This window comes from Lagenorhynchus albirostris, chromosome 10, assembly GCF_949774975.1.
Source record: "Lagenorhynchus albirostris chromosome 10, mLagAlb1.1, whole genome shotgun sequence".
In the NCBI taxonomy this organism is placed as follows: Eukaryota; Metazoa; Chordata; class Mammalia; order Artiodactyla; family Delphinidae; genus Lagenorhynchus; species Lagenorhynchus albirostris.
The window spans coordinates 57,742,832-57,763,815 of NC_083104.1; the positions used below are offsets into that span (position 1 = coordinate 57,742,832).

General features: G+C 37.1%; 1 protein-coding gene across 1 annotated transcript in view; it reads right to left on the reverse strand.

The window, feature by feature from the left end:
* Positions 1–312: 312 nt before the first annotated feature.
* KHDRBS2 (KH RNA binding domain containing, signal transduction associated 2) overlaps positions 313–20,984 on the reverse strand; it is a 685,450-nt gene continuing 664,778 nt past the window's right edge. The window contains exon 9 of the mRNA XM_060164098.1: positions 313–476. Coding sequence (XP_060020081.1) covers positions 379–476 — 98 coding nt within the window. The 3' untranslated portion in view covers positions 313–378. The remainder of the gene's footprint in view (positions 477–20,984) is intronic.

Below are 20,984 nucleotides of genomic sequence, written 5' to 3' on the forward strand. Positions count from 1 at the left end.
GCAACCCTAAACAAAGTTTTTGCTAGTTGTTAAGACTCAAAATCTGTTAACAGATTCATGCTCTTTCTTTAAAAAAAAAAGAGAGAGAAAAAAATGATTACACACAACAATGAAAACAACCAAGAGAATATCATCCTACTGAATGGTTTATAGACAATGCTTGCCAATGCTTCCTTTAGTCTGTTTCATAAAATAATACTAGTGTCAGTGTCACGCCAACAGTATCAGGGAAATACAACAAATATATGGGAGCAACCATGAGCAGTTATCCCTAGAATAGGAACAAAAAAAAGGACTATTACTTGTCATGTTGCTGTTTATGTGGAGACCACAGGCTATGAATTGTCTTTGAGGTGAGGTCACAGGCGAGGAGAACCCTCAGTATCTACTATAGGGGTGCTCCCTGTATCCCCCTCGGGCTGACCTTGGTGGTGGTGCCTTCAGGCTGGAGCGGGTCATGGCCCATTCTTCTGGTGCTACAAACAAGAGAAAGACAGTAGCATTCACTTGGCTTCACAGTTATCAAAAACAGCTGTTTAAGATGCAATAGCCGAAAAGAGAATAAAGGATCTTAACACTGAGGGCTCTAGACTTACTGCATTTTCCATATGGTGAGATCATACAAAAAAGTATATATTTTGAAATACAGCCACTTGGAATTAAACTTGCAGGGCATTTTTCAAAGCAGAGAAAGTTAAAGTCCATTTATTATGTGTTAAATAGAAAGAAGAACATCAAGGTAAACCGCCCCTCCCTAATCCTTTGCACAGACTCCTAAAAGAAACTGGATATAGGAAACCAGTGGTTCTCAGCCCTTGATTAACATAGAAACTCTACAGGGTGAGACCTAGGGTTTGGTATTTTTTCAGTGCTTGCCTAGATGACTCAGCGTCCAGTGTTGAGGTTCATTGTGCTAAACTATCCAAGTCAGTGAGACAGAAGAGGATATGGAGTAGAAAAATCAGTAAAGAAAAATCTATCAGTTTTTTGAAAAACAAGTTGGAAAATAAAGAGGTATTAGTACACTAGGAAAATTCCTCATTTACCTGTTAATCTGACTTCCAGTAACCTCAATGCTCTGGGACCTGGCCAACAGACAAGAAACAAGCAGCCAACCTTTTGAGTGTTGTGGAAAATAGCTTTCTTAAAGTCTATGTATGCAGAAGGGAAATGTAGTGCTCCTTCAAAGGGCCAAGTGGTTTATGGTGACTTAAGTGGTTCCAGAAACTAGGTTATCTGGGTCTTTCAATCAGAAAGAATTCAGTTCTTCATTAGAAAGCAGATTTTATGCATTGGGCTATGGAGGGAGGAAGTATGGATATAAGAAAAGGGATTACTAGAAGTAGACAAACTGACATTGATAGCTGGTGTACAAGGTGGTGGTAATGGAAGTAACTGTAAAATCACTGCAGATTGAGGCCACTGATGTAGGGCATATGCCCCTGGATAGTTCAAGTGCCTCTAAGAATGTTTTTAGCAAAAACAATAAGAAAAATTTAAATTGTACTTACTATACTATAAGGAAAGGAATAATGATCTATAATATAGAAAAATGAACAAAAGTTAGATCAATATAGGGGAAAATAGCATTAAAGGGTGAACATTAGGTTTCTGAGGATATCCTTCAACAGGATACTTTTATTACAAGTGATATCTGATGATAAATGAAAAATTACATCTCTTTCACTATTTAAGGTACATGCTTATGATTATTTCAATATATGATAGGACACAAAATAGAAGTGAGATCCTAAATAAATATGAGATGTGTTACCTTCAGTCAGAATACAGATCTACTTAGATCAGGGGTTGGCAAACTAAGGCCTTTGAGCCAAATTTGGCCAGCCGCTTGTTTTCGTAAATGAAGTTTTACTTGAATACAGGTACGCTTACTTATTAACATATTGTATGTGGCTGCCTTCACTCTACAAAGGAAGACTTGAGTAATTGTAACAGAGACCACACTGCCTGCAAAGCCTGAAGTATTTACACTCTGGGCTTTTACAAGAAAGGTTTACAGGACCCGCTCTAGATCATGTTGCCTTTTTTTGGGGGAGATTATAGATGTTGGTCTTTTTCATGTGATCTCTTGAAGACAGCAATTTACCCCTAAGCTGCTAGACTTTCTCAACAGAGACATTTTGGAGAAGAATTTTATGTATGTACTTGACTGGAAATAAAGAAAAGTTTCTCTAATGTACTGGAAGGGAAAATGGATCTTGTTTGAAAGCTAGAAAGTACCTTGTCAGCCTTATATAATATGAATTTTACACTTTGTCTATGAATAATCAAGAATATGTCAGTGCCTTTATCCTCTTGGAGGTAAAATCTACCCCGTTTTATTACTAATTTTTAGCAAAGGGAATGCACCACTTTTTGCTTCATTTGTTCTAGAGTGTTAAAGATCCCTGGGTTGCAATCTATGGGCTTTAGGAGCTGCAATGATATAGGTTTCAAGTTTTCCCAGGGGATGGAAGTCCTGGATTGTTTCTTAGATCTGAATGTTCCTGTAAAACAGTGAAACAACAGTAGGCAGAGTGACAGCCTTACCTGCCACATTTACCCCCAGATTTGTCAGAACTTTTAAACTGGCATAATCTTGGGGAATTGCCACCAAGCAAATAAATATGCCTAATGAAAACTCACTGACTTGGCTTTATTTGACTTTATCTAAAACTCCAGGGCAGCAAATTGATGGACTAAAACCTTACTTTTTTTTTGCTGTACGTGGGCCTCTCACTGTTGTGGCCTCTCCCATTGCAGAGCACAGGCTCTGGACACGCAGGCCCAGTGGCCATGGCTAACAGGCCCAGCCACTCCGCAGCACGTGGGATCTTCCCGGATGGGGGCACGAACCCGTGTCCCCTGCATCGGCAGGCGGACTGTCAACCACTGTGCCACCAGAGAAGCCCAAAACCTTACATTTTTAAACTGTTGACCAACATTAAAATGGAGAGTGACACTGTTCACTGCTGTATCCCCAGCACCTGGAAAAATATGCAGTGCATAGCGGATCACATAATCCACTAAATGTGGGAAGTAGGAGGCATAAAGAGCTTCCAATGACAATCTTAAAAACACTAACAGTTGGGGCTTCCCTAGTGGGGCAGTGGTTGAGAGTCGGCCTGCCGATGCAAGGGACGCGGGTTTGTGCCTCGGTCCGGGAGGATCCCACGTGCCGCGGAGCAGCTGGGCCTGTGAGCCACGGCCGCTGAGGCTGCGCGTCCGGAGCCTGTGCTTCGCAACGGGAGAGGCCACAGCAGTGAGAGGCTCGCGTACCGCAAAAACAAAACAAAACAAAACAAAACAAAACCACTAACAATTGAGCTGAAGAAATTCAACATTAATTTTAAAAGTTCTATAAATAGGAATCATATATTTGTTATGAAGTCAGACTTCTTACTCACGAGGTTTAGTTAGCTAAATATCAAAAGTATTTCACTATTAGATTCAATGAAACAATCATAGCGGAGTCCTATTACAAAAAGTGTTAAAACTTTTTTCATTGCACAAAAATATGCTCTTTCATAACTCTCTATTGGTATGTGAATTAATACTATGCTCTTTCCTTCTTGCTGAAGGCTAGGAAAATGGGAAATACTATTAGCCCAGCATAATAGTGATACTGAGCAGGGCCCTGTGGGGCTCCTGTGCCACAAAAGACACAAAAGCCTTTTGTGTCCCCCATTTGTTTGACTACAAGAAATAGGCTTCATTCAGCCTCCATGGCCTTCACTGAGTTCCAAAGGGCAGATTCAAGCAGTCGTTAATTAGGGAAGGGAGAGGATGCAGAGACAAGGGTGAAATAGTCAAGAGAAACAATAGTGCAGCTTTGGGGCAAGGTCCTAGTTCCCCATCAAGGGATACACACAGCAATATCTTTGAGCTGTTTTGCAGATACTGAAACCCCCACGAGGTGGAAGAAGTTAATAGTTAAAGATGGTATGCTGCCCACAAGCACATAGACCCCAGACCAGTTGGAACCTGAAGGTTGATGATATTGACTCCTACTTACCTCACCACCAACCAATCAGAAGTATGTCCACAAGATGATCACTCCTCTTGGAACCATTACTATAAAACTTCTCATTACCCTCTCCAAGTTGGTACACACAGTTTTGAGGGCATCAGCCAGTTGTTGCCCCCTTTGCCTGGCAAAGTGATAAAGCTATTCTTTTCTACTTCACCCAAAATTTGTCTCTGAGATTTAATTTGGTGTCGGGGTACAGAGGCTGGATTCAGCTTCAGTAGTAACCAAAAAGGCAGCTAAAATGAATTCCTAACCAGGCAAAGTAAGTTTTAGATTTTCTAAGATTCCTTACCATTAGCAGAGGAAATAAAGGATTAATTTCACTTAATTCAGATCTTGGGCCTATTGTTTACATGTTCTCAATAATAATTGAGATCAGGGAAATACTATTTCTATTTGTGCCAAATTTCCTTGGTCTATATTTTTCCTAATATAATAATGTTTATATTTAGACACACATTTAAGTCACCACATTACAATACAAGCCAGCTTCTCTCAGTGAAGTTATGGTCTTTGTGTCTGGACTGGAGAGCACTGACTCGAATGTTTTTCCTTTGTCATGAATCTTATAGTGTGCCATTGGGCTTGTGTGGTCAGCCAATATCCTCACTGCTCACCAGAAGCTCTTGGATTACTTCAGAGATAGAAGTGATTCTTAGAAATCCAGAGGGATTCTAACTTGAGTCCATCATGGAACCTTGCACATAGGAATAGACAAATCATTATAAAGACTTGATGATGGGAATTCTCTAAAATGTGAAGTTATAAAGGCCCAGGAATGGACTTAGAATTTATCTGTCTTCTTGGGCTTCAACTATTCAGCAAAGTGTATTTAAATGTTTTGGGACTTCATACAAATTTTGGAGTCCTGGCCAATTGTTTCTATTCCCATGAAGGACGTCATTAAAGAAATCATTACAAACAATAAGGTTTAGAGATATTTCTTTTTACTTTCAGAAAATGATGAAGTAAGATTCTCTCAGTATCAGGATTGTCATCTGAGAGACACTAGGTAGTCTATGCATGTAAACAGAGCAAATAAATACATTATTCCTTAGAGAAGGTGCAAAATAACTGTTTGTCAAATTGGAAATTACTGGAATGGTTTACAGAATTGTGGATCTGGAAAAAGCAAATGAAGATATGAAAAATAGAGTTCAACTGACTTGATTGAATTTCCAATTCTGGGTTTCCCAATCCAGATTTTAATGTGCCATATGGTATATGAATAGGAAGGAAAGGGGTCAAATAAAACATTCATTAGATAACATTTTCTTGTTTTTTCTTCACTAAAGATCTGCTATACCAGTCCTTGTATTAAACCCTGCATATGAAGATAGTTTAAGGAGCCTTAAGGAGATCACAGGACAACACTAACATGAAATGTCATAGATTATAGCACAATTGTAACTGATATTTGAAGAAAATGCTGAGGAAAGCGTAGAGAAGGGAGCTACTAACTTCCATCATTCAACTGAACTTGGATAGAACTCTAACACTGAATCATTTCAAAGAAGTAATTTTCTGAGCAAATATATGGCATAACTAAGAATTCAGGTACTGTTTAACCTATTTAGGAGAACTCACATTCTTTAGAAACTTTCCTGTATTAATTATTTTGTATCATCTGGTCTGGTTTTTTAAACTGGATTCTAAGATCTATGAAAGGAAAGACTTTCTACAGTGACAAAGAAGTAGTAAGGACACCATAAATACTTGTAAGCTACATATAAATAAATGATGTTATTAACTAAAAAGGAATTTAAAAATCAATTATGCAAAATAAGTAAAACAGGACTCATTCAGAAACACATTGTTAGAATTAGGTTATAGTGTTTTATATATTTGAAATATATCAATATTTCTTTTAAAAAATTATCCCATCTCTGTTTTTTTAAACTCAGACTGATTTTTTTACCCAGTTGATTCAAGTTTTACGGAATGCATAGTGTGTAATCTCCATTACATGCTCATAAGCATCATTGAGGAACATTTTATTTTGATAAAGTGGTGTAAATTACCCAGGTAACTCTTCTTGTGCATTAAATGTTACTCTAGTGACTTAAAAAGCTATTGCATTTCAAATATTCTGTTCTCAGCAGAATCAGGACTATTAAGTGGCATTTATATCTCAATGTTCTCTCATTCCTGCCGTGGGACTAGATACTTTGGGGAGCATTCAGAGTGGGAAAGAAAAATCTTGATGATTTTTAAACTTGCAAAATGGTGTTCTCTGAGTGCTCCAGAGATACTATAAACATTGAGGTTGTTGGGGGCGAAAAAATGAAGCACAAGAACAAGGCACCAATTTATGAAAAGTCAGCATTATTTATCTGGAAAGTAAACTTTTAATGCTTATCTATCTCTCTGGAAGTAGGTTTAACATGCCACCTTCAAAATAAACTAACTTTAGAGAATAGTTCAGAAAGGATATGGGGTGTCATAAATATTACCGAGGACATAGCTCTTATGCTCACACTTTGCTAGACCTAGATAGCTAGTTATTTATATTTCTGAGATCTGAAAAAGAATCTCAAAAAAATTTTTTTAATCACACTACAACAAAAAAGGACAGCTCTTGCTATTTATTTTTGGTATACTGTAAACCAATTTGCAAAAAACACAACTAATGTAAGAAATCTAAATTAATCTCTACTATTACAAGCCACTAGTGTCTTTGGTTTTAATCATTTAAGAGCATTACAACAGGTTGATTAACGTTCACACTGGCTCTGAGCCACTCAGTTTGTTGGGCTCAGGTTTCTCATTTCTTAGAAAAATATCTTTCTATTTAAAAGCATATTTCAAATATTTAAGTACATGTTGCTTTATGGCTATTTATTCCCAAAGGGAATATGTTAGGTTAGATGTTTTGTAGTTGCTGTTGTAACTCACTAAAATAACAATGTCCATTTTCTTTAATTTTAAAATACCTATCCTACCTCAAAAATGAAGATACTTCTAGGTGTCAAGCATACTGCTAGGCATTTTATGTGTATTATTAGCTAATAAAATTTTCTTCCAAGATGGGTGCTAATGTTGTCTTCTTTTTAAAGATGAGAAAACTATAGCTCAGAAAGTTTAGTTGTTGGGAAAGCCCAGAATTTTTATTTGTCATTGTCTCACCATCTTTCCACTATCCTTTTCATCTGAAAGAAGCTGCTGATTTCCACTCTTTTTCCTTTTCTTTTCTTGGTTAGAAAATAAGACAATTTATTTTACTCCCTTCTGATTATATAATAATTGGTGATGCCAGGACTTTTCTGGTGGGGCAGTGGATAAGAATCTACTTACCAATGCAGGGGACATGGGTTCAATCCCTGGTCCTGGAAGATCCCACGTGCCACAGAGATACTAAGCCTGTGCACCACAACTACTGAGCCTGTGCACCTAGAGCCTGTGCTCCAGAAGAGAAGCCACCGTAAGGAGAAGCCCAAGCACCGCAATGAAGACCCAACACAGCCAAAAGTAAATAAAATTAAATCTTAAAAAAAAAAAAATAATAGTTGGTGATTCCAACAACAAACAATTGATTAGCTAAATCAGGAGATTGTAGCTTTAATTTTGTTAGCAAAAATGTAGGCTGCTTGAAGTGAATTTGCTAAGGTGCAAATCTAAGTGTTTAAAGTGGAAGGCAGGGTTAACTGATCTGCTCTGAGCATCTTTAGATATTAATGGAATATTAGAACCTAATGGTTCAACAATTTCATCCACACAATTTGTATTGTCACTATATGTAATTGCAGAGTTTATTGTTTTAAGATGCAAAGGGTAAAACAGAATAGTACTGAAGGAGAAATATGGATGATCAACATTTCTTTTCAGAGATGAACATAATGAGTTATGTTCTAAGAAGAGTGAAATTTCAGTTCTCTATCATTTATACTCTCTGAAAATTCAGGCAGCATCTGGGAAGCAATTACAGCTATTACCACTGTCACGAATTTTTAATTAGATATTCCCTGTTAGAAACAAGTAACACTTGAGATAACCCATTTAGAGAATAATAAAGGACTGTACTCCATTCCCAACTCTGGAGTTTTAAGACACACATGACAGGTACTCAGTAATTACTTATTGAATAAATTAATTAAATTTAAATATTTTACATCTTCATTTTGTACACAAAAAGAAGTTGTAGACCTCCCTCAGATGGATCCCTTCAGTTTGAATGGAAGTCCTATGAGTCCTATAGCCAGGAATGCTTTTGAGTTCTAGTTCTGCCTCTTTCTTGTTGAAAGGCCTCTTTGGCAAGTCAGCAAGTCTCTTCATCTACATATTGATGGCACATTTTAATTGTCAGAAACTATTCTGAGCTTCTGACATGCATATCTAAATGCCTGTGGGATATCTCCTCAAGTTTCTCAAACTCAACTTTTTCAAAATTAAACATCTTTTTCTCCATGCTACTTAATACTCTAAGTTTCGTATTTCAGTGAATAAGGCTATTACCTACAACTTACCTAGTTATACATCGAAAACCCTTGGCATCTTCTCAATTTTACTCAGTAGATCTAAGCAATAATAAAGTTTTTCTTTTCTTCCTTAATATGTGTTTCACTCACTCATTTCTTCCTATCTCCACTAATCCTATTCCCTGGCAAGCCATTATCCTCTTTGCCTAGAGAACTCAGCTACCTTGTTATCTTTTGTGTTTTTCTATGATTTTAAGCATATATACATATATATGTATATATATATGTATATATATGCCATAATGTATATATGTTCTATTGTACATATACATATATATATTCCCTACTGTGTGTGTGTATATACATGTGTGTGTATGTATACATTCCCTACTCTTCTCCACCTTCTTGAGAGAGGAACTTGTCCAAATGCAATTGATTAGGCCTGTTCACTTGCTCTTGTAGCATACTCAAGATCAGTCCAAATTTTTTAACAAGGAATTCCACACAAGGCCTAACATGGTCTGAACCTTGACTTCATTTTAGACATTAGAGTTGATGACTGGTGATCATCTAAAGTACAAGTATTCTATGTTGTTTATTGAAAAAAATTCTTGTGTTTCAAAACACAAGTAATGTTGCTGATAAATTTAAGACTTCAAAATCTTTTTCTCAAAAGGAAGGTCATCTTATTTTTGCATGGAAATGGACCAATTAGGAGAAGGAACCAGTAAAACAAACCAGTTTAAGGTTTCAAGTACAAAAGACCCAAACTTTAGATACCTGTTAAATTTTGGCAAATTAATGATTTTACACTGTTTAACATACTGAGAAAAACTTACATTTTCCCTAACAATGAGTAAATGCTTATGGATTAGATTTTTTGATCACTCACTATTTTGATTCATTTTAAGAATGATGATGTTTTCTGGTAGTGCTCCCACAAGCCAGAGATGGGTTTGGTCATTGGGACTTTTGAAGTGCTTCTCTTGGTTACTGGGGAACTTGTCCTAAATACCAAAATTTTCCTCAGAGTGGTGAGATCCATTTTAGTCCTTGAAGATGTTCTTAGGTGAAGTCCCTAAGTGGCTTTTGAAAGTATGTATTTCCAACCGGCTATATGGACCATGAAACAAATAAAATCTATCTCCAAAGTCCAAACTTAACATAAACAACAAATATGAATGTTTAAAATGTGGTACATATTGAAAATATAAATGGGTAAATTCAGAAAGACAGTTGATAAATATATGAATAATCTATAATGAGGAACATTGTAGAAACTTTGAGAAAAAATTCTGAAATACATTTGTGGCCCAATAGTTCGTGCTTGATATTTCTCTATTAACTTAAATTCAGCACAATGGAATGTGTGTCTGTGGCCATGGCTGGTTTTTATAATATGAGAATTAAATCCTCTTCCAGTTTCTTTTTTCAGTCTAGATATGGAAATCCTGGGGCATTTTTCTTAACTTTACTGCATTTTTATACATACCCTTGTTTAGTACCCACAAACTTACTTCATGTATATACCTAATTTCCAAATAACAGTGTGGTTTTGCAATTTTATCTTCTGTGACTAAGATTAAGTTATTTGAACTACTGCTATTCTGTAAGCTCCAGGAGGGTTAAAAAAATGCCCAACAAACTTAAGGCTGTGCCAAGAAAGCATTCCAAGTAGTTTAACATGCAATGAGTGTTTTTTACAAGCTTGTATGTTACCAGGTGAGGCCACCACAATTTGAAATAAGACTCACACTGTAATTTAAATATGCTGTGATTAGTATAACACTCCTCTCTTTGGTGGTGGTGCTATTTATTTTTATTTTATTTTTTTAATTTATTTTTTTATTTTTTATTTTATATTGGAATATAGTTGATTTACAATATTGTGTTAGTTTCAGGTGTACAGCAAAGAGATTCAGTTAAATGTATACATATATCTATTATTTTTCAAATTCTTTTCCCATTTAGGTTGCTACATAATATTGAGCAGAGTTCTCTTTGCTATACAGTAGGTCCTTATTGGTCATCCATTTAAAATATAGCAATGTGTACATATTAATCCCAAACTCCCTAACTATCCCTCCCCATCACCCATGCCTCTGGTAACCATAAGTTCACTCTCTAAGGCTATGAATCTGTTTCTATTTTGTAAAAAATTCACTTTTATCATTTTTTTAGATTCTGCATATAAGTGATATCATACAATATTTCTCTTTCTCTGCTGGACTTACTTCACTCAATGTGACAATCTCTAGGTCCATCCATGTTGCTGCAAATGGCATTATGTCATTGTTTTTAATGACTGAGTAATATTTCATTGAATGTATGTACCACATCTTCTTTCTCTATTTCTCTGTTGATGGATATTTAAGTTGCTTCCATGTCTTGGCTATTGTAAAGAGTGCTGCAGTGAACATTGGGGTGCATATATCTTTTCAGACCATGTTTTCCTCTGGATACATGTTGAGGAGTGGGATTGCAGGGTCATATGGTAGTCGTATTTTTAGTTTCTTAAGGAACCTCCATACTGTTTTCCATAGTGGCCACACCAATTTACATTCCCACCAACAGTGTAGGAGGGTCCCCTTTGCTCCACACTCTCTCCAGCATTTGTTGTTTGTGGATCTTTTGATGATAGCCATTCTGCTGGGGTGAGGTGATATCTCATTGCAGTTTTGATTTGCATTTCTCTAATAATTAGTGATACTGAACATCTTTTCATTTGCCTCTAGGCCCTCTGTATGTCTTCTTTGGAGAAACGTCTATTTAGGTCTTCTGCCAGTTTTTGATTGAGGTGTTTGTATTTATGATATTAAGCTGCATGAGCTGTTTGTAAATTTTGGAGACAAATCCCTTGTCGGTCACATCATTTGCAAATATTTTCTTCCATTCTGTGGGTTGTCTTTTCGTTTTGTTTATGGTTTCCTTTGCTGTGCAGAAGCTTTTGAGTTTACTTAGGTCCCATTTGTTTATTTTTGTTTTTATTTCCATTACTCTGGGAGACAGATCAAAAAAGATATTGCTGCGATTTATGTCAGAGAGTCTTTTTCCAATGTTTTCCTCTAAGAGTTTTACAGTATCTGGTCTCACATTTAGGTCTTTAATCCATTTTGAGTTTATTTTTGTGTATGGTGTTAAAGAATGTTCTAATTTCATTTTTTACATATAGCTGTCCAGTTCTTCCAGCACCATTTATTGAGGAGACTGTCTTTCTTCCATTGTATAGTCTTGCTTCCTTTATTGTAGATTAATTTACCATAGGGCATGGGTTTATTTCTGGGCTTTCTGTCCTTTTCCATTTTTGTGCCAGTACCATACTGTTTTGATGACTATAGCTTTGTAGTGTAGTCTGAAGTCAGAGAACCAGATTCATGCAGCTCCATTTTTCTTTCTCAAGATTGCTTTGGCTATTCAGGGTCTTTTGTGTCTCCATACAAGTTTTAAGATTTTTTGTTCTGGTTCTGTGAAAAAATGTCATCGGTAATTTGATACGGATTGCATTGAATCTGTAGACTGCCTTGGATCGAATAGTCATTTTGACAATACTGATTCTTCCAATCCAAAAACATGGTGTATCTTTCCATCTGTTTGTGCCATTTTCGATTTCTTTCATCAGTGTCTTATAGTTTTTGGAGTACAGGTCTTTCGTCTCCTTAGGCAAGTTTATTCCTAGGTATTTTATTCTTTTTGTTGTGATTCTTTTGTTTCCTATTGAAACAAACAATAGAATTGTTTCTTGAATTTCTCTTTCTGATCTTTTATTGATTTTGTACAGAAATGTAACAGAGTTTTGCATGTTAATTTTGTATCCTGCAACATTATCAAATTCATTGATGAACTCTAGTACTTTACTGGTAGCATCTTTAGGATTTTCTATGCATTGGATCATGTCACCTGCAAACAGTGACAGTTTTACTTCTTTTCCAATTTGGATTCCCTTTACTTCCTTTTCTTCTCTGATTGCCAGGGCTAGGACTTCCAAAACTATGTTGAATAAAAGTGGTGAGAGGGGCTTCCCTGGTGGCGCAGTGGTTGAGAGTCCGCCTGCCGATGCAAGGGACGCGGGTTCATGCCCTGGTCCGGGAAGATCCCACATGCTGCGGAGCGGCTGGGCCCGTGAGCCATGGTCGCTGAGCCTGCGTGTCCGGAGCCTGTGCTCCGCAACAGGAGAGGCCACAACAGTGAGAGGCCCGCGTACCGCAAAAAAAAAAAAAAAAAAAAAAGTGGTGAGAGTGGACATCCTTGTCTTGTTCCCGATCTTGGAGGAAATGCTTTCAGCTTTTCACTGTTGAGTATGATGTTAGCTGTAGGTTTGTCATATGTGACCTTTATTACATTGAGGTAAGTCCCCTCTATGTCCACTTTCTGGAGAGTTTTTATCATACATGAGTGTTGAATTTTGTCAAAAGCTTTTTCTGCATCTATTAAGATGATCAAATGGTTTTTATTCTTTGATTTGTTGATATGGTGTATCACACTGATTTCTGGTTATTGTAAAATTCTTGCATCACTGAGATAAATCCCATTTGATCATGGTGTATAACCCTTTTAATGTATTGTTGGATTCAGATTGTTAGTATTTTGTTGAGGATTTTTGTGTGTATGTTCATCAGTGATATTGGCATGTAATTTTCTTTTTTTGTGGTACCTTTGTCTGGCTTTGGTATCAGGGTAAATGTGGCTCATAGAATGAGTTTGGGAGTTTTCCTTCCTCTGCAATTTTTTGGAACAGTTTCAGAAGGATGTGTGTTAACTCTTCTCTAAACGTTTGATAAAATTTCCCTGTGAAGTCATCTAGTCCTGGACTTTTGTTTGTAGGGAGTTTTAAAATCACAGTTTCAATTACAGTGCTTGTGAATTGTCTGTTCATATATTCTCTTTCTTCCTGCTTCAGTCTTGGGAGATTGTACCTTTCTAAGAATCTGTCCATTTCTTCCAGGTTGTCTGTTTTATTAGCATACAGTTGCTCATAGTATTCTCTTATAATCCTTTGTATTTCTGTGGTGTCTGTAGTAACTTCTCTTTTTTCATTTCTAATTTTATTGATTTGAGTCCTCTCCCTTTTTTTCTTGATGAGTCTAGCTATAAGTTTATCAATTTTCTTTATCTTTTCAAAGAACCAGCTTTTAGTTTCACTGATCTTTGTTACTGTTTTCTTCACCTCAATTTATTTCTGCTCTGATCTTTATGATTTCTTTCCTTCTACTAACTAGTTTTTGTTTGTTCTTTCTCTAGTTGCTTTAGGTGTAAGTTTAGGTTGTTTATTTGAGACTTTTCTTCTTTCCTGAGGTAAGATTTTATTGCTATAGACTTCCCTCTTAGAACTGCTTTTGCTGCATCCCATAGGCTTTGGATCATTGTACTTTCATCTTCATTTGTTGCCAGGTATTTTTTTATTTCCTCTTTGATTTCTTCAGTGATACATTGTTGTTTAGTAGCATATTGTTTAACCTTCACGTGCTTGTGATTTTTACATTTTTTTCTTGTATTTTAATTTTAATCTTACAGCATTGTGGTCAGAAAAGTTTCTTGATATTGTTTCAGTTTTCTTAAATTTACCAAGGCTTGCTTTGTGACCCAGCATGTGGTCAATCCTGGAGAATGTTCCATGTGCATGTGAGATGAATGTGTATTCTGCTGCTTTTGGATGGAATGCTCTATAAATTAAGTCCATCTGGTCTAATGTGTCATTTAAGGTCTGTACTTCCTTACTGATTTTCTGTCTGGATAATCTGTCCATTGTTGTAATTTGGGTGTTAAAGTCCCCCACTATTACTCTGTTACTGTCAATTTCTCCTTTTATGGCTGTTAGTATTTGCATTATATATTGAGATGCTTTTATGTTGGGTGCATAGATATTTACAATTGTTATATCTTTGATTTCTTGATCCTTGATCATTATGTAGTGTCCTTGATCATTATGATCCTTGATCCTTGATCATTGATCAAGGATCCTTGATCATTATGTAGTGTCCTTCTTTGTCTCTTATAACAGTCTTTATTTTAAAGCCTATTTTGTCTGATATGAGTATTGTTAGTCCAGCTTTCTTTAGATTTCTATTTGCATGGTTTACATTTTTCCATCCCCTCACTTTCAGTCTGTATGTGTCCCTAGGCCTGAAGTTGGGTCTCTTGTAGACAGCATATACACATGTCTTATTTTTGTATCCATTCAGCCAGTCTCTGTCTTTTGGTTGAAGAATTTAATCCATTTATATTTAAGATAATTATCAATATGTATGTTCCTATTGCCATTTTAATTGTTTTGGGTTTGTTTATGTAGGTCTTTTTTCTTTCCTTCCTCTCCTCTCTTGTGGTTTGATGACCATCTTTATTGTTGTGTTTTGGTTACTTTTTATTTGTATGTGTGTATCTATTGTAGTTTGGGGGTTTGCTGTTCCCATGACATGTTGACATAGCAGTCTATATATGTACAAAGTTTTTTAAAGTTGCTGGTTTCTTTCCCACCTAGAGAATTTCCTTTAGCATTTGTTGCAATGCTGGTCTGGTGGTGCTGAATTCTCTTAGCTTTTGCTTATCTGTGGAGCTTTTGATTTTGCCATCAAATTTGAATTAGAGTCTTTCTGGCTAGAGTATTCTTGGTTGTAGATTCTTCCCCTTCATCACTTTAAATATATCACCCCACTCCCTTCTTGTCTGCAGAGTTTCTGCTGAGAAATCAGCCAATAACCTCATGGGAATTCCCTTATATGTTATTTGTTGTTTTTCCCTTGTTGCTTTTAATATTTTTCTATGTCTTTAATTTTTGTCAATTTGATTGCTATGTGTCTCGGCATGTTCCTTCTTGGGTTTACCCTGCCTGGGACTCTCTGCTTCCTGGACTTGAGTAACAGTTTCCTTTCCCATGTTAGGTACATTTTCAGCTATTGTCTCTTCAAGTATTTTCGCAGGACCTTTCTCTCTCTTTTTTCCTTCTGGGACCCCTATAATGTGAATATTGGTATGTTTATTGTTGTCCCAGAGGTCTCTTAGACTGTCTTCATTTCTTTTCATTCTTTCTCCTTTATTCTGTTCCATGGCAGTGATTTTCACCATTCTGTCTTCCTAGACACTTAACCGTTCTTCTGCCTAAGTTATACTGCTATTGATTCCTTCTAGTGTGTTTTTCATTTCAGTTATTGTATTGTTCATCTCTGTTTGTCTGTTCTTTAGTTCTTCTTGGTCACATTTCTTGCATCTTCTTGATCCTTGCCTCCATTCCTTTTCTGAGATCCTGGATCATCTTCACTATCATCATTCTGAAATCTTTTTCTGGAAATTTGCCTATCTCCTCTTCACTTAGTTGTTTTTCTGGGATTTTATCTTGTTCCTCCATCTGGAACATATTCCTCTGCCATTTCATTTTTTCTTTCTCTGATTGTGGTTTCCATTCTGCTGGCTGCAGGATTTTATTTCTTCTTGCTTCTATTGTCTGCCCTTTGGTGGATGAGGCTATTAAGAGGCTTGTGTAAGCTTCCTGATAGGAGGGACTTGGGGGTGGGTAAAATTGGGTCTTGTCCCTCTGGCGGCAAGGCCCTGCTCAGTAAAACTTTAATCCACTTGTCTGCTCATGGATGGGGCTGTTTTCCCTCCATGATAGTTTTTTGGCCTGAGGCAATCCAGCACTGGAGCATGCAGGCTGTTTGGTGAGGTTAATGGTGATCTCCAGGAGGGCTCACACGGATGAGTACTTCCCAGAACTGTTGCTGCCAGTGTCTTTGTCCCCACAGTGAGCCACAGCCATCCCCCCACCTCTGCAGGAGACCTCCCAACACTAGCAGGTAGGTCTGGCCCAGTGTCTTATGGGGTCACTGCTTTCTTCCCCTGCGTCCTGGTGCACACAAGACTTTGTGTGTGCCCTCCAAGAGTGGAGTTTCTGTTTCCCCCAGTCCTGTGAAAGTCATGAAATCAAACCCCACTGGCTTTCAAAGCCAGATTCTCTGGGGACTCCTCCTCCTGTTGCTGGACCCCCAGCCTGGGAAGACTGATGTGGGGCTCAGAACTTTCACTCTTGTGGGATAACTTCTGTGGTATAATTGTCTTCTAGTTTGTGGGTTGCCCAACCAGTGGGTATAGGATTTGATCTTATCGTGATTGTGCCCCTCCTACCATCTTGTTGTGGCTTCTTATTTATCTTTGGATGTAGGGTGTCTTTTTTTGGTAGGTTCCAGCATTGTTTTTGACAATGGTTGTTCAGCAGTTAGTTGTGATTTTGGTGTTTTTGTAAGAAGAGGGTGAGCTCACATCCTTCTACTCCACCATCTTGAGCTAATCAGCTGGTGCTATTTATTTTTAAACTGTCTAGTCTGTTTAACTCCTACCCTGCACATTTTACATATTATCATATTTAATAATAACTTGATTCTATGTGTATTATTGTATTTCTAATTATCACCCCTTGATTATCATCCCCTACAAATTGCATATGTAGCTTGAAATTTTAACTTATATTTTATTCTCGACTCTGCTGTACAATATCTTGCTGCTGTAGACAAATAAAGAAGTTCTCAATATTTTAAATTAAGTTTGTAATGTTTTTCTTTCTTTGGAGTTAAGATCCCATCTAAATTAAAAGGAAATAAATAACCCAGTTAGAAAGATTTCCAAAAAAACAATGGTGAATGATAATTGGACACAATGTAGAAGCTTCTCTGACATGAGCCAAAAACAATACTTCAATTATTGTTGAATAAAATTCTGAACCGATCAAAACCTGCAGAATTTGGTCATAAACTTTTTCTTTTGAAATGCACATAAGGGCTTTATGAGAAATAATGGAAGGAAGAATAAGAATGATGATAAAAAATAATATTTTATGATCCTCTTCTCAAAGAAGTCCAATAACGTCTTTAATTCAGTGAAGACAGTGGGCTTGGTGGCATACCTTTGTAGACAGAGACTGAACCTGTAGTTTCTGGATTTCCTTACACATGCCACCCCCCACCCCCACTCACAACATCTGTCATTTCTATACTTGATAATAGAAATGAGCCCAGATTGTATTCTCAGACCAACTACAAGTTTGGGGAGTTAAAAATACAAATCAGACTTTAAACTCAGCAGAATGCTACCCTCACTGCTTGACCAGCTCTGGCTCCCTCTGATTTTGCCCCACAAGCCTCTGCCTGCTTTCTCAGATTGGTGCCCTCATCTCAACACTTGTATGAAAACAATTTTGGCCACCTTTGTCCCTGGTTACCACAAGGTAACCTTTAAACTCTGGAATTTCCTAGAGTAAGTGGAGTGTCTTGGTTATGCATGGTGCACCCCTCTGACCACACCTGACCTGATAGTTTATGCTAACAAGATGACTCAGGCTGGGGGGTGGTCATGCCAGAAAGATCAACTATGAGATTAGAGGGTTTGGGCTTTTACCATGTGACACCAGTCCACCCTGGGGAGGATACGAGGCTGAAGATAAGATGATCTAATCCATCATGCCTATATAATAAAACAATGATAAAAAAACTCTGGGCACTGAGATTTACATAAGCTTCCCTTGTTGGCAATACTTTTCATTGCTACACATCAATTTTGCCAGGAGGATAACACTGCCTTGAAGGTTTTGAAAGCTTCACATTTGGGATCCTTCCAGACCTTGCCCTATGTGTCTCTCCCTTTGTTGGTTTTGCTATCTCTCCTATTGCTATAATAAAGTTAACTGTAAGTATATCACTTTCCTTAGTTCTATGAGTTATTCTGGCAAATTATCAAACCTAAGGAGGTAGTGGGAACCTCCAAATTTGTAGCCAGCTGGTCAGAAGTAAGGGTGGCCTGGGGTAACCCAAACTTGTGTCTGTGTGTAAAGTGAGGACACTTTTATGGAGAACTGTGCCCTTAACTGGCGAAGTTTGGCCTGACTCTGGGCACCCACTCTAGTCTCTTTGTTTGCTCTTCCTGGTCTTCTCAGCAACGTGAATCTTAGCTCTTTGCCCATGACTGGACCTATCCCTGCTGGAACTTCCAAATGCTGAAAGCCTCCTGGGTGTCTGTCAGTCCCCTGAGACTGAGGGGGTTGCCCCTGAAATCTTCTTCGACAATGACCAGACACCAGAGAGATTGACCTACTCTTTTTTTCTTCTTCTTGGCATGTCTTACAACTGAGCTAAATGTTTGGTAAGGTACCAGTATGGTTAAGTAATTTGTTCAATACAAAAAGACATCAGTTATTAGTCATCAATAATTAAAATTACATTTTCAACAAATGGCATAGTTTTTCAGCAATTCATATATATCAGTTCCCATTGAGTCATTCAATAAATTATGACATATTTGATAAATGAAGTGTAACACACTTATTTTAGAACAATGTATCTTAGTCTTTTTTATAAATCCATGCCCTCTTTTAATAAACATAAAATCTCCCTAAACTCTGGAAATTCTATGAAGACACACTAAGGTGGCATAGCTCCTGTATATATATCTTCCTAGTTGGTGTATTTCCATGTTGGCAAGAAAATGTTCTTCCAGCTTTTAATTTTATACTCTGTACTTTGTGTTTTTTAAAAATATTCTTTTTGTACATTCGATACACAAATCTATATCATATAGAATATATTTTTTTGTACGTGATCAGTTCATTTCAAGATTCTGACAATAAATCACTCAACTTTTGCCTCCCATTCAGTTAAAATGATTGTATTATTAACTTAGCAGAAAGTTAAGTAATGAAAGAACTTTCCTATGACTTGTTTTATTGGCTCCTCAAGAGAGTTGTTAAATGCATGTGGATTATAATTTTTTGTGGACTTTCAATTAGGTGAATTTTAGACAAAATCAAATTTGAGATTTAACTGTTTAAACACACTTGTTCAAAAAGGCACTGTTTGTTCAAAAAAAGGCTAAATTTTATTTTCCATTATTTAAACATAGTTTTTTTTTAATGAATTTAAAATGCCTGGTTCTATAACACAATGTTTTCTTATAAAATCCCCACTGTTCTAAAAGTAGACTGTACATAACTTGTGTGTTGCCTTCAAGAATGCAGATGACTGGCACAGTTTTGACCTTTCATATTAAGACTGTAGGCCGCTTATCAGCATGCTCCCATGTATCCATCTAAAACTTATTCTCAACCTGAGCGTCCAGGAAGACCACCCAGGAACTTTTAACTGATGCCTAGTTCTCATCTTCAAAGATTATGATAGAGCTGAATTGCGATGGTAACTGGACACTAGTATTTTTAAAAATTCACCAGGTGATTCGAAAATGTATAATTAAGGTTAAGAATCTCTGATCTAGGGACTTCCCTGTTGGCGCAGTGGTTGAGAGTCTGCCTGCCGATGCAGGGGACACGGGTTTTTGCCCCGGTCAGGGAAGATCCCACATGTCGCGGAGCGGCTGGGCCCGTGAGCCATGGCCACTGAGCCTGCGCGTCCGGAGCCTGTGCTCTGCAGCGGGAGAGGCCACAGCAGTGAGAGGCCTGCGGTAAAAAAAATCTCTGATCTAAAATACTGAAATGCAGGTTCCAGTATTATCTAAAATTGTTGAACTCAAGAGTGCATGATTTAAAATAAAATTGAAACCACTGTTAAGTATATCTAACTTCAAATGAGCAATGCAAGCAGTGAAGTGGTGGTGCCATGCTCATTTTGGCTGTTTCTTGCTGAAGCAATATAATCTGAATTTATTATCAAAACTAGCTGGATTAGATATCCATTTCATTGCAACCTCTGAAATAGTAAAGAGCAGAAAATTAGCTTCTCCTTAAAGTAAGTTTACAACTGGCTATTAAAATACTTCAGAAGCACAATTTCTTTAGTTCTTCTTTCATTAAAAATAAAGTTTAGGGCTTCCCTGGTGGCGCAGTGGTTGAGAGTCCGCCTGCCGATGCAGGGGACACGTGTTCGTGCCCTGGTCTGCGAAGATCCCACATGCCGTGGAGCGGCTGGGCCCATGAGCCATGGCCATTGACCCTGCGCATCCGGAGCCTGTGCTCCGCAATGGGAGAGGCCACAACAATGAGAGGCCCTCGTACCATAAATAAATAAATAAATAAAGTTTAAAAATCTATTTTAAAAGCTAAATTGAATACATCACTCTGATTTTTTCTCAATATTTCTCAATAACAACTTTGATATTAATCCTATGATAAATACTTTGTATACACTACTATTAAAATTGACTGATAAATTCTTGCCCATATTAAGAAAACCCATCTCCATTTGTAAAATCAATTTCCTCAAATTTCTATTTCTATTTACTATTGCAAATGAACTGTGTTTGCTTTTGAATAACATGGTGGCATGATTGCCAGGTAGCTTCATTTTCCTTTGCTGTTTTCACAGCTTAATCAAAGCAGGGCTTATTTTCACATGGGGATAATAATCATTCCAGCTCCTCATCACAAAATGAACGCATTTCTGTTCTGCAATCAACTTGAAGTGACGCACTCAAATGCCCTAGAATAGGGTACAAAAATTCTTTTTGATTTCATTCAGTTCAAGACAGTGTATTAATATTACCCTCCTTGATTCCACACACGTGTCATCTAAAATGTCACTACAGAATAGACCTATAATTAGCTCTTCAGTTCA